Source organism: Protopterus annectens, chromosome 3.part0 (genome assembly GCF_019279795.1).
Source record: "Protopterus annectens isolate FY-2018-M chromosome 3.part0, PAN1.0, whole genome shotgun sequence".
Classification (NCBI taxonomy): domain Eukaryota; kingdom Metazoa; phylum Chordata; order Ceratodontiformes; family Protopteridae; genus Protopterus; species Protopterus annectens.
The window spans coordinates 1,575,516,758-1,575,531,485 of record NC_056731.1 but is presented as its reverse complement, the minus strand read 5'-3'; the positions used below and the strand labels follow the sequence as shown (position 1 = coordinate 1,575,531,485).

Genomic DNA, 14,728 nt, shown 5'->3' with positions numbered 1-14,728 from the left:
AGAATAAGAGTGCTGCAGTCTCAGATTCACGCATTGTTGCCCCTCAAGAGAGTTCAGGCCAGGTTAGTTCTCCAGCTCCTGGGATCCATGGCTGCCACCATCATGCTGGTGCCTCTAGCCAGGTTACACATGCGGATCCTACAGTGGCTCCTTTCGGCCCAATGGTCCTTTCAGAAACTTCCTCTTTCCCACTTGATACTTCTCACGGAACGGTGCAAACAGGACCTCCGCTGGTGGCTACACTCCACCAGTCTGGACAAAGGGAGGAGATTAATTCCTATGTCTCCAGTGGCCACAGTGACCACGGACGCCTCCCAGATGGGATGGGGGGGCATTATCTTGGCAGGACGGTCCAAGGCACGTGGCAAGATCACAAGGTACACCTGCACATCAGTGTTCTAGAGATGAGAGCGGTGTTACTAGCGATGCGGGCTCTCTAAAGCTCTCTTCCTCGGGGAACGATTGCAATTCACTCGGACAACATGTCCGTGGTGTGGTACCTGAACAAGCAGGGGGGAACCAAGTCTTATCCCCTCTGCAAAGAGGCCATGCGAGTGTGGCATTGGGCAGTGTCTTCCCAATGGTTTTTAGTGGCAACGCACATTCCAGGAAAGACCAACGTGATAGCGGACAGGCTGAGCAGAGCTATTCTGATGCCTTACGAGTGGTCCCTGAACGACCGAGTGGCGGTTCAAATTTTCAACAGGTGGGGTCAGCCTTGCTGTGATCTCTTCGCCAGCCCTCTCAATGCCAAATGCAGAAATTACTTCACACTGATCCCCCCACAGGGGGAGTCACCCAGGGACGCTCTAGTCCATGATTGGCCCATTCTGGATCTCAAGCAGTCTGATCTATGCTTTCCCTCCGTTTCCAAGAGTGATTCAGAAAGCCATATCCTTGGGAAGCAGGATGATTCTAATTGCTCCACACTGGCCTCGACAAGTATGGTTCCCCTTTCTTCAGCAGTACGCAGTGGACGGCCCTTGGACTCTGGACCCAGTGCGAGACCTACTGATTCATATGTCAGGATAGCTCCACCCCTCCCTGCAAACCCTCAGGTTGACAGCCTGGCTGCTCCACTTCCATCACTAGTTAGACGACATTCCTTTTCACCTGAGGTGGTACACATCTTGTCTTCACCTCATAAGTCTTCCACCAGAAGGATTTATTCCAGCAAGTGGAAGAGATTCTCCATTTGGGCTCAGGCCCAAGGTTTGGACCCCTTCACAGCCCCAATTCTGTCGGTCTTAAACTTTTTAGCCATGCTTTTCCGACAGGGCTCCGCGCCTGCTACCATTAAGGTGCAGCTGGCTGCAATTTCCAACTTTCATACATCTTACAAGCCTTCTCTTATGGGCCATAAACTTTGTAAGGCCTTCTTGAAAGGTGCCTGGTTACTTAGCTCTCCAGTTTCAGAACCTGTCATGCCATGGGATCTAAACTTTGTGTTACAAGCTATCACTTCACCGCCCTTTGAACTGGCTGCCACCTGTGAATTAAAATTTCTATCTTGGAAGACGGCTTTCCTGATAGCCATTACATCGGCCAGAAGAGTATCAGAGATTCAAGCCTTGTACATTAAGCCTCCGTATTTGACCTTCCATAAGGACAGAGTTTCCCTGAGACTTAACCCGTCCTTCCTTCGGAAGGTGTCATCCACCGTTAATCTGCATCAGTCTATCGAGTTACCAGTGTTCTTTCCGAACTTTTCCAATAAAGCAGAGTTTAGGTTTCACCAGTTGGATGTGCACAGACAACTAAGATTCTACTTACACAGGACTAAGCATATTAGGAAGACTGATCAACTGTCTGTGTCCTTCTCAGAAAACAGAACAGGTTGTCCCATTTCCAAGAGCACAATTTCTAAATGGATCACAGATTGTATTTCCTTTATCTATTCGTCAGCAGGCAGAAATTTACCTTTTCCCGTTAAAGCTCATTCTACCAGGGCAGTGTCTACATCAATAGCATACCATGCTAGGCTTTCATTGGATGATATTTGTGCTGCGGCCACTTGGGCTTCTCCGCACACCTTTATTACTCATTACAAGTTGGACGTGGCTTCTAGGGGCCGGTCTTCCTTTGGTTCCACGGTTCTCAGGAGTATTTTCCTATGAGCCGCCCAGGATAGAGGTGCTGGGGACGCTGTCCCGTGAGTAAAAAATGTAGGCGAGATAGGATCACATAACATCAGGTAGTTATGTACTCACCATAACTATCGATGTATGTGGTCCATCTCGCCTCACATTCTTGTACACTCCCACCTGCCCCCCTTTCTATAGGATTTGGAGGAAAATCGGTTCTGAGAACCCTTCAATGTCAGTTGTTTTTTCTTTCCTTTCAGGCTAGAGCTCCCTCCAGTGGCAGTTGTCTGTGTGGGGTGTGATTGGGATGGCTGCAAACTAGATCTGGGGCTAGGGTGAGGTGCATCTTGGGATACCGGGTTAGCCCAGCCAATTAGAGACTTCGTGCTAGAAAATAAGTTGGCCGAGTCAGAGCCGATTCTCGGCTCCGAACCCGTGAGTAAAGAATGTGAGGCGAGATGGACCACATACATCGATTGTTATGGTGAGTACATAACTACCTGTTATGGGACTTCATTGGAGATGAATGCGTACAAAACTACCAATAGAGACAAATATGAACTATAAGGTAAAAGCGGAAATGTAAAGCGAAGGTTGTAAAGGGAATGATAAGTGATAGAAGTGTATATTGCTTGGGTGGTAAAAGATCGGGTGGTAAAATTCAGGGTCACATATCTAAAATATACTTTTTTGCATGCATCTGTTTGTTACATTTGCTTGCTTTGACAATGTTAAGAACTGAATGTTTGCACCAGTTTGTTCTGAAGCCCTTAACTTGATTTGTACTCTGCTTTCTGGAATATGTAAGGTGTAGGTTTGTGTATATTGGGAGGATGACTACAGAATTGTGTGTGTGTGTGTGTGTGTGTGTGTCTGTGTGTGTGTATATATTTATATAAAAATGCACATTTGTTGATTACACCGATAGTTATGTATCTTGTGATTGAATGATGGGTTTCTCTAAAGCTGCTGCACTTGCTCTTAATGCAAATACCGTGCTTTGCCCTTTATTAAGTGCATCTTGTTTGACTCTGATCTTGACTGTTTTATCTACATTTTTCTTTTTCTTATTTTTCAGGCACCCTATCTAATATACGTTGAAGTACTTGAATGTGAAAATTTTGAGACTTCTCCAGTCCCTGTACGAATTCCAGAAACTCGAATCAGAAGCACCAGATCTGTGGAAAATCTTCCAGAATGTGGTATCACTCATGAACAGCGAGCCAGCAGCTTTACGACTGTTCCAAATTATGACAATGATGATGAGGCTTGGTCCGTAGATGACATTGGAGAGCTTCAGGTGGAGGTAAAAAAACTGGCACTCTGTATACTACTTAAAGGTAGTAAACATAGTAATGTAGTGAAAGTGTGGACTCTTAAGTGCAGAGAAGTAAATGACCCATCCCAAATTACTTATTTCTTTGTCACTGGATAAAGTGCATACTTTGCTTAACTACATAGTTATTCCTTTCCTAGTGGGAATTGATTCATGTCTGTTCTTTACATTTGTGAGTTCCTTGCTGTATTCTTCCATAGTACTGTCTAAGGAAAAATGTTTCAGCCATCCATCACACCATGTATGTATATAAATATTGCTGAAAATCTCCCTTAAGTTATGCCAGCTGCTTTTAATCTTCACATTGTGTCATGTCAAGTTTTTACCTTATTGGTTTGTTGATTTATTTCATTTGTTTGGAAGTTTGCATCAAGCCCCCTCTTTCATTCCTTTCTTTGTGAATGTGTTATATTGAAATAATGTGCCCTTCATTTAGATGATGTATAATTGCTGTTACAGCAATAAGGTAGTGAGATTTTGTTTTGTAGAAAGGCTCTTAAGTCCAGGTTAAAATGTGATGGCTAAGTAAGCTAATCATTTCAAAGTTATTAACTATATTGTGAGCTTTTATTTGAAGAAACTTAGTAAGTAGATGTCCTTCAAGGATGCATCTGCAGTCATCACATATGGGTTGTCCTGCCTCAGGCAGCCCTTTGGTCGGCTGGATTCCAAAGTCTGGGTCTGGCCTCGGCTGATGTCGCACTTTCCCCGACGTCAGAGCGTCTGGGGTATAAAAGCATCAGCCGACGCCATTTTCCCCAGTCTTTCTTGCCGCGTGGTGCCCGAAGCAGAAGCAGTTCGCAAGTGCCGGTCGGCCAGCTCCTGTGATTCAGCTACCGAAGACTTTGAAAAAGCTAAGTACCCCGTTGGGGACTCTTTCTTGCTCAGCCGATGTCAGATAAAGTTAATAATTGTTTAACCTGTGGGAAACAAATACCTCATAAGGATTTCCACTCTTACTGCCTCCCCTGCCTAGGCCCAGACCACGACGTCTCGGCCTGTTCAGCCTGTGCTTCCTTCAACCGACGAACTCTTAGACGTCGGTCGGAGTTTGCAGAGGAATTCTTTGGGGCTAGTTTTGCTTACAATATGCCGTCGGAGACTCCAACTTCGCATTTAGTTAAGAAACAGAAGGACAAGGACCGACACATGTGGGCCGCGGTTTCGGCTGAAACCACGGTCAGGCCCACCGCGAGTGTCTCGGTCTTGGCTGAAACCGAGTCCTTGGTACTTCCGATTACCGAAACCGCGCAACCGACTACCTCGGCCCCGGAGGCCCCGGCCGAGTCGGTTATTGAATTACCTACTGAAACTGGTGTCCAGGAACCTTCCGACACCATTCCTTTAGACAAATCTACTCCTGCACGTGGTGCAGCCAGACCTCCTGCATCCATGTCCATTAAGGCTTTTTCTAGGGCTAAAGCTGCTAAACTTTCTAAAGCTTTGCCTCCCAAGGTTACCTCTCAGAGACCCTCTACTGGTTCCAGATTCTTAGCTTAGCAGAGGATCTTATCTCCTTAATTAGAGGTTCTCAACCTCATCCGGACAGGGGCTCGCAACCACCTCCAGACAAAAGGCCCAGGGTTGTGCCCTCTGACCCCCACTCCTCAGATGAGTCCTCTGATGGCTCTACTCTGTCAGACCATCAGGAGGAGGCTTACTCAGCCTACGAGGATTCTGATGCTGAAGAATCTATTCCCTCGGCCTCCCCTCCTGAAGAGTTTTCCTTTGGAGAGACATTACACTCTGAGAGAACATTTTCAATGGCAGGGTCAGGAATTCTCTGATTCTAGAAAGAGATTAAGGACCTTTTTACATTTACCTCAGCATAGGCCTTTAGCTATACCTCCTGTTTTGAATGTCATTGATGATGTGTACTCTGATGCTAGTACAACCCCTGACTCTCTCCCTCCGGCTCCTGCCAAACCTGATAGGTACTACAGGGTCCCGGACTCACATCTTCACCTGTACAAGGCCCACTCTGCTGATCCAGAAACTATTTCCCAGGGCCCAAAAGGGGTTGCAGCTGCCACTGCTAGAAATCCTCTACCCTCTGAAAGGGAGTCCAGAGCTTTAGAGAGATGGGGTAAAAAAGTGTATACTTCTGCAACTCTTTCCATGAGGGCATTAAATTGTCAATTTCATATGATACGGTACCAAGAGTATTTGTTAGATGAATTGCATAAGAAACTGTCTTCATCTGAACCCCTTGATCGCAAATCCCTTCAGGATCTGGTACATAACTCCCAGCAGGTTAGTAACCATTTCTTGCAGTGTGGTTATGATGCATTGGAAGCTTCATGTAGGTCAGCTATGACAGGTGCAGTCATACGTAGGCATGCCTGGCTGAAGGAACAATCTCTGCCAGACCATGTTAAAGCTAAGCTTTTGGATGCTCCTATGGAAAAGCAAAATTATTTGGTTCCACGGCTCAAGAGGTCTTAAAGAAATTTGAAGAAAAGGCAAAATCTGTGCAAACAGTCAAAGACTTTCTGCAAGTCCAACCACTGAGATTCAGCAGAAATTGGCCTACTAAGAATTGGTCCTTTCCGGACTCAGACAGATCTCAGAGAGGCAGGAATAGGTGTGCCAGCGGTAGAGGGCAAGCTAGAGGCTCCTACAGAGGCCATCAATGGCAGCCTCCCAACCAGAGAGGTAGTGCAGGAACTACAACTGCTACACCAGGACAGACTCAATGACTTTGTTTTGACTCTGCTGACCAGGGCTCAATTAGAAGCACCTTTGGGCGGAAAGCTTTCTTTATTTTCAAAAAATTGGCATAGCATTACAAGGGACACATGGACACTGCAAATAATAGACAAAGGATACAGGTTCCATTTCCACACATTGCCAAAAAGAAAAGGCATGCCAGACCTGCCATCAAATCAGAGGGCAGAGGCTTTGAAACAAATTTCCAACTTAATACAAATGAAAGCTATAGAAAAGGTTCCTCTTTCAGAACAAGGCCAAGGATTTTACTCCAGATTATTCCTTGTTCCAAGAAAAGAAAATCAATGGAGGCCTATTCTCGACTTGTCCGCACTGAATACTTACCTCATTGTGCCAAAATTCAAAATGCTGACTCTACAGCAACTCCTTCCCATGCTGGGCAAGGGGTCTTGGCTAGTGACTCTAGACCTCAAGGAGGCATACCTGCATGTCCCTATCAGACAAGGTTGCAGAAGACACCTCAGATTTCTTGCCGGGTCAGAGCATTATCAATTCTCAGCATTGCCCTTTGGCTTATCTACTGCGCCCAGAGTATTCACGAAATGCCTGGCATCAGTAATTGCACACTGCAGACTTCAGGGGATTCAAATTTACCCATATCTGGACGACTGCCTTATACAAGCGGACAGCAAGCAAACTTTGTTAAAGGACTTGGATTATGCCATCCACCTACTGCAGGCCTTGGGATATACAGTCAGCATCCACAAATCAAGACTTGTTCCATCCCAAAGAATAACTTTTCTGGGTGCGGATCTAGATACAACCACCCAAATGGCCTTTCTCACAGAAGAAAAACAAAAGCAACTACCGGATTACTTCAAGAATCTGACAAGACAAACTCAGCTGACTGCAAGGAAAATCCTGCAGGCCCTGGGTTACATGGCATCTTGCATTCTTCTGATTCCACAAGCAAGGCTGCATATGAGAAAATTACAGTGGTACCTAAGGAGTTTATGGACTCAGCACAGTCACAGCTTAGAAACTTTGATCCCACTCATTCCATGCCTCCAAAAGGAATTTCTGTGGTGGGCTCAAGCCTGCCAGTCGAACAGTGGGTTGCCCTTCAGCAAGCCAAGAGCCAACCAAACCATCACTACGGATGCTTCAGACCAAGGTTGGGGAGCACACATGGAGGGCAGATGTATCCAAGGGCTATGGTCACAAAGGGAGCTACGCATGCACATAAACCAAAAGGAATGCTGGCAGTGATACAAGCAATCGAGGCCTTCAAACTTTTTCTTCATCAAGGCCACCTACTCATAAGGACAGACAACACCACAGTTATGTGGTACATAAACAACCAAGAAGGCACCCATTCCTACCCTCTTTGCAGACTGGCAATGAATCTATGGGAACTTTCCTTGAAACTCAATATACAGCTGCAGTCTCAGTTTGTGCCAGGGAAAGACAATATACTGGCAGACAGCTTAAGCAGAAATATCATGGATGCACACGAATGGATGCTGCACCCAGACATCTTCTTACTCATAACACAATCATGGGGAAGGCCGGAAATAGATCTGTTCGCCTCCCCCCACAATTATCAACTGAAGAAATTCGGCTCAAGGACATACCACCCGCAAGCATGGAAAGTGGACGCTCTCTCTTTCAGCTGGAAAGCTCTAACAGTGCATGCTTTTCCACCTCTCCCATTAATGATCAAGGTCTTACTGAAGATCAGAACAGAGCAGCCCAGAGTGATTCTGATAGCTCCAAACTGGCCAAGACAGCACTGGTACCCACTGTTAAAGAGCATGTCACATACGAAACCGTGGCCTCTCCCCCTATGGCCACTTCTACTGACACAGCACAATTTCAAGACTCTGCATTCCAACCTGAAAACCTTGCAACTAACTGCCTGGAAAATACCTTGACCCCTCCTCAGGATAAGCTATCCCAGAGAGTGAAGGATATTATTATGGAAGCTCGCCGGCCTTCCACAAAGGCATATTCAGCAAAATGGAAAAGATTTCACACTTGGAACAAAACAAAGGGCCTAGATGCGACAGTGATGAACATGGCACATATACTGGAATATTTGGCAGAATTGTTCCACAACGGCCTGTCTTACTCTTCCATTAAGATACATGCCTCAGCAATTTCAGCAGAATACAATGCTGATCCACCTGTCTTCTCTCATCCTCTCCTGAGACAGTTTCTAAGAGGAATCAAAAACATCAATCCTCCAAGGAAACCACCTCTACCTACTTGGGACCTTAACTTCGTGTTGGAAAAACTAACACTTCCTCCCTTTGAGCCAGCAGCATCTGCAGATCTACAGTTTCTGTCTTGGAAAACTGCCTTCCTTCTGGCCATAACCTCAGCAAGAAGAGTATCTGAGTTACAAGCTCTAATGGCAGTACAGCCATTTCTTATTTTTCATCAGGACAGAGTTTCATTGAGAACCAATCCTACATTTATGCCAAAGGTGGTATCCAGGGTATCTTTGAACCAAGCTATTCACTTGCCTACCTTCTTCCCACAACCACAAAATAAAGGGGAGAAACTTCTGCACACCCTGGACATAAACAGACAGTTGCGCTACTACTTGGACAGAACTAAAAGTTACAGAAAGACTGACCAGCTGTTTGTAGCATATGCTGCTGGGGCACAAGGAAAAGCAATTTCCAAACAGACAGTTTCAAAATGGATAGGAAATTGCATTCGTTTTTGTTACTCCTTTCATGGAAAAACTGTGCCAGCTAACACCAGACCTCATTCCACGAGAGCCACCTCCACAGCCTTCCTAAGAGGGGTGGCTACCAAGGACATTTTAGAAGCTGCTACATGGAGCTCCGTGCATACATTTGCCAAGCATTACAATTTACCTTTATACTCCAGATCCAGAGCAGGCGTTGCTATGGCAGTCCTGCAGGGTATTTTAGCTACACCATCCTTTACTTAGTACCTCCACCCCCAGATTGGCTATGGTATTCTACCCATATGTGATGACTGCAGATGCATCCTTGAAGGACATAGTACAGTTTTGTACTTACCATAAATGTAGATGTCTGATAGGTATGCATCTGCAGTCAGGTTTACCCTCCCTCCTTCCCCTCTGTGATATTTTTTGGGTGCTTATCCCTTTTATAGTGGTATTTCTTGTGTACTTACCCCTCTTATTACTAGCTGGGGGGATCTATTATGGTGTATTTGTTTTTATAGTTCTGTGCATAGGTTCATAGGTTTATAGGTTGGTACTAGGCTATCAGCCCTAGGGCCTATACAAGCCTAGCCATAACAATTCCCTGGCTATTTCTTCCCACATTATTTACTTTCCTGGACCCCTGTCTAGCAGGGCGACTGACGTGATCCCTGGGGTGAATTTCCTTTCTCCCATCCAATTGTCAAGGTTCCTGTTGAAGAGGTCCAAAGAGGCACTCTGCTTGACGTGTATGGGCAATCTATTCCAGAGTCTGGGGAGTCTCTGGGTCAGGAACCTATCCCTCCAGCATGTTTTGTTTATTGTGATGACAAGGTTTAGATCCCTGGAGCGTGTAGCTCTGAGGGATTGGGATTTCTTTAAGTGTAGCATGTCCAACAGCTCTGGGTTTGACATGGCCTTGTATGTTAAGCAGAGATCGCCTCTGAGTAGACGATATGCACAGAGTATAGCTGGAGTTTTAAGGCGGTCAGTGTAGGGCATCTGCTTTAGGCCTTTGATTCTTTTAGTGAGGTATTTCTGAGGCCTTTCCAGTTGTTGCAGATGTCTTGAGAGGTACATACCAAATGGGGCGTTGTATTCTATAATGGGTCTAATGAGGGATGAGTACATTGGGACAATGACCTCCTTCTTTCTGGATGAAAAGCCCTTTGTGATGAGGTGTGCCACATAGAAGGATTTCCTGACTGTTGTGGCAATGTGGTTATCGAAGGTGAGACCACTGTCCACCTGTGTCCCTAAGTCTCTTATCACACTTTCTGTGTTTAGTGTACTGCCACCTATATGGTAATTCATGGATACATGTTTTTCCCAAAGGGATAACAATACATTTCTTGGCATTGAGCTTGAGCCCATGGCTCTGGCACCAAGCATCTGTTTCTGTAAGGCCCTTTTGTAGAGTATCCACATCATTTGGGGATTCAATAATGGCTCCCAGTTTGCAGTCATCTGCAAACTTTGTTAGCCAGAGTCCCTTAGTGTTGACCTGTACTTCAGAGAAGTAGATGCCAAACAAGAGCCCCAGGACTGAACCCTGAGGTACTCCACTTGTCACTTGTCTGGAGCTGGATTTGGAGTCGGCTACTTTTGCAGTGTGAGTTCTATCAGTAAGCCATTTAGCAACCCATTGGGTGACATAGGGATTAATGCCCAACTTAGTAAGTTTATCTATGATTCCAGAGTGGGGATGGTGTCAAAGGCCTTGGCAAGGTCTAGATAGGCTGTGTGGACCACCTTACCCTTGTCCATGGCTCTGGAGACTGATTCAAAGAAGTCAATCAGGTTCAGGAGACAAGATCGCCCTTCACAAACCCAAACTGGGTGGGGTCCAGTGTTTGAAGGTTGCCAATGTCTTTGTTTATAAGTTCCATGATAATACGCTCCATGGCCTTGCAGATAAGGCTTGTCAGACTGATGGGACGGTAGTTTCCGGGATCCAAGGTGGATCCCCCCTTGTGGATTGGGATAACTGTAGCTCTGCGCCACTCAGTGGGCATGAAACCTGAGGTGAGGCTATGATTAAACATGACACTTAGGTGAGGTGCCAGTTCATATTGTAGTTCATGTAGTACACAGCCCGGGATGTCATCTGGTCCCATGGATGCTGTATTCTTGGCTTTAGAGAGTGCGTTTTGTACCTGTGTGGTCGTTATTACTGGAATTTGGCAATTTGCATGTTTGGATTTGTTTTTTAAAATGCATCTCTCCAAATTTTAGCCTGCCTTAGAGGGCACCTGGCATCTGGGGCAAGAAAAACTGAGGAAAATGGCGTCGGCTGATGCTTTTATACCCCAGACGCTCTGACGTCATGGAAAGTGCGACATCAGCCGAGGCCAGACCCAGACTTTGGAATCCGGCCGACCGAAGGGCTGCCTGAGGCAGGACAACCCATATGTGATGACTGCAGATGCATACCTATTGGACATCTACATTTATGGTAGGTACAAAACTGTACTTTTTGCTTGTAAATGATGATACTTTAATTGGATCATTAGCATCTGCCATTGTGGTAAAACCATCTCTCTCAACTTCTTAGAGTAAGAGTTCTAGACAAAGCCAAAAAATAAAATTTGGGGGGAGGGCCCATAATCAAGGACATATTGTAAATATTATTCATTTCCTTGAAAAGTTGGTAAGAGTAATAGGGTTTGCCTTAACATGGCATTTTTCTGTAGGATAGAAAGTGTGAAACTCAAATGTCTGTCATGATTTAGTGACTTCAGTCCTCAGTGATTTGCCAGAAAAACACAAATTTTTATGAGGAGCAGACCAAAAATATGAGGCAAAAATCTGCAAATTTTTTGAAAGGATTTGACAGTTTAAGTGGTATGGGTAAAGCCATAAAAATGTGTAAAACATTTAAATCTTCAGTTACATTGGAACTTTCTGTTTTTTTGCTTTGGTTTAATTCAGGTAATATATAAATATTTAGCTTGTTATACTGGTTCTTGAAGCAACAGTTTGTCACTGGCCCCTCCATTTAATATCGGGATGAAAAACTGTCAGTATATGAAATGAAGTTATGCCTTCTATTGTTCACTTTTATATATTCATATGAAGCCAGTGTGTTTTGTCATATTTAATCTTTTTTTGGCATGGGGAGATAAAGCTCCGACTACTTTTAAGGCAACCAGATTTTGACTTGCATCTTGGGTGCTTGAGAAAGTAGTCTGGAAGAGTGAGAGTGAGCGACTTGACACCAGATTGGTCATCCTGGGAAGAGTGAGGCAGTTAGTCCCACTGCTTCTACTTGTATCAGTACACAGTGTGGCAAATATCAGCTATCAGGACATGGTAAAGCAAGAAAATTAAAGTATAATCTGTAGCTGGGACCCGGCATGCTCAGTAGTGAACTTGTAAGAGGGCTGTGTTGTTTTGTTCTGTTGGCTGCTGTAGACAATTTAAAAAGTAAAATCTAGTAGTGGTTGCCTGGATGATGACTTCCTGTGATCCGTTTTACCTCTGGGAGAATCAGTGGCCTGATCATCTCTTGTACTGTGCAAATGGGAAGTTAGGTCATGGGGAGGGCTGATGGCTGGCAACTGATTGCCAAAAAAAATTAAACACGTTCATTTTCTGTTTGGGAGATCATAGTTATGCATTTTGATCTAGATTCAAAAACACTTAATGGTTTTACCCATGTAGTGTGAGACACTAGCATTGTGCATTGTATATCCTACTTGTTATCGTAAATGTAACATTTTCTGGCAGTATTTAAAGTCATAAACTTTTTTCTTTCTTTAAGTAGCTCATTTAAATCCTTTCTTTTTTTGTGAGCTTAGTTTTTATTTTGGCACCTTGTGTAAAGGACAAATCTAATGTTTTTGCACCATTACCTGTGTGTTTCTTGTCAGTGAAGTGTTTTAAAATAAGTTTTACTCTCCTCCTCTTTCATGTTAAAGCAAAGAAATACCACTTTGCTTTCACTGTGCATGACAGCATCTGGATGATTAGCCCAATGTTCAACATTTCCAGTACATTTTAAACTGTTGGATTTCCCATAGTTTAATTCTGTAGTTTAATAGCTCCATTGCATGACGCATTCTACAAGGTGTTGGACAATGGCATTATCACCCATGATCTAGTAGTTCTTGTGATGTGTTTCACTTGTGTTGTTTCATTGTTGAAATTTGCTTTAGAACCTTTTACAAAATAGTAATTAGTAGGGTGGTAGTGCTCTATGTACATCTAGGAAGCTTGAATTAATTTACCAGCACAACTGGCATAGATGGATAAAGCCCCAACACCCAAAGGATGTCCTCTTACTTATCTGCTGCAGTATTCTTTGCACGAGGGAGCTCTTCGCGGTAGGTGACCTGATGTCAGCCAGTATACAATAGTCTATAACTATCATGGGGTATGTGCTATGTCGCATGCGGACTGCTGTCATCCATCGGCCATAAAAGCAGCATATGCATGCACCGACTGCAGAACTTCTCTGCCACCAGTCCGAACGCCACCTCAAACATCTGTTTACTCGCGAAGTTGTTTCTGTCTTCCAGTAGTGTTTCAGAAAAGTGCCCCATTGGGGAATTCTTGTTTTTACTACTTTTTTGTGGTAGGGTTCATGTCATCCAAAAAAGGCAAATGCCAGTGTGGAAGACAATTTCCACATAATGATAGCAATCGACAGTGTTTCTTCTGCCTAGGGTGTACCCACAACCACAAATCTTGTCCCGTTTGTCAGGCCTTTTTGCTTCAAGACTTTTAGGAGTAGACTTTCCTCCTTGGCCGTTTACTTGGAAAATCAGCGCTTAATGTTGCTAGCTAAAAGTGCAATGGCAGGATCCTCTGGGCCCGAGACCTAGTCTTTTATGAAGTGGAAGGCCAAAAAGCTGAGGCCTGAACCTTCTGTTTTGCTTTTTAAAACAGATTTCTCTCCTGAGGCGGATGACAGCCTGGAAATATGTTCTGGTTCACAGGCTGAGCTCGATGTTGAGGCCGCCTTGGATCCACACATTCTCAGAGGCTGAGTAGGCATCATCTCAGATGTAAAGGGGGAACCTAGGCTCGTGATCACAAAAAGCCCTAAGGGGATACCTCAGATCGTTGTGCAGGAGGAAATTCACTCTAATAATATTGAATGTAGGCCTATGTCCAGGCCTCCTACACTACATAGGGCAGACCTGTATTAAAAGAAGAAGCAGAAGACTAAACACTTGTTCCCCACAAAGACCCCCAAAATGATTGGCAGTAATTCACCTAAGGCCTTTTCAAGACCCTTATGGATGGCCCTTAAGCCCCCTTCGGGTGTTTCAGTCCCTGCCTGCTCCTGCACTGCTTCCCCACATAAAAAGGGGTAGGGAAGAGGTTTCATCAGAGGAAGAGGCATTTTTCAGAAGATAAACTTCTGGCCTATTCCTCTAAGATCCCTTCCCCGTTAGATTGTGCCTCCATAGATCTGTCAAAACCTGCCTTTGTATGTAGACACTCCTGCTGTCCTCCACCAAAAACAAAAAATGGTGATTAGGAGGCCTCAGCAGCCCAGGACTTCCCCTGCAACTCCGGCTCAGAAGCAGCCCTTTCTTGACAAGCATGGTTCCCTCTGACTGCCCAAACCACTTCACCCACATTCCTCTTTCAAAGTGCCTCTCTGTCAAAGTCAGTCTGGGAAAACATAACTCAAGGCTCCTGGGTTCTCTCTATCATTCATAAAGGATTCTTAATGGTTTGGGACTCTCTCCCTTCCTTCAAGGGCATCCCCCAACCACTAAGGGAAAAAACTACCTTTCTTTCTAGATTTACTGCTAGACCTGCAGAGGCAAGGGACTATTCAGGAGGTTCCTTAAGATGTTTCTACTCCAGAATGTTCCTAGTGCCCATAAAGGGATGGTCCTTGGAGACCTATTCTGGAGCTTTCCCAAATGACACATAGCCCACAGACTCGGTGTGCCACTCAAACACAGCCAATAAGGC

The 14,728-nt window shown here is 44.8% G+C and overlaps 1 protein-coding gene across 2 annotated transcripts in view; it reads left to right on the top strand.

Moving 5' to 3' along the window:
- The window catches only part of PI4KB (phosphatidylinositol 4-kinase beta), a 1,158,526-nt gene that overhangs the window by 502,430 nt on the left and 641,368 nt on the right, over positions 1 to 14,728 (top strand). For both annotated transcript variants that reach the window (XM_044065607.1, XM_044065608.1), the window contains one exon: positions 3,163 to 3,390. In XM_044065607.1, coding sequence (XP_043921542.1) covers positions 3,163 to 3,390 — 228 coding nt within the window. The remainder of the gene's footprint in view (positions 1 to 3,162; positions 3,391 to 14,728) is intronic.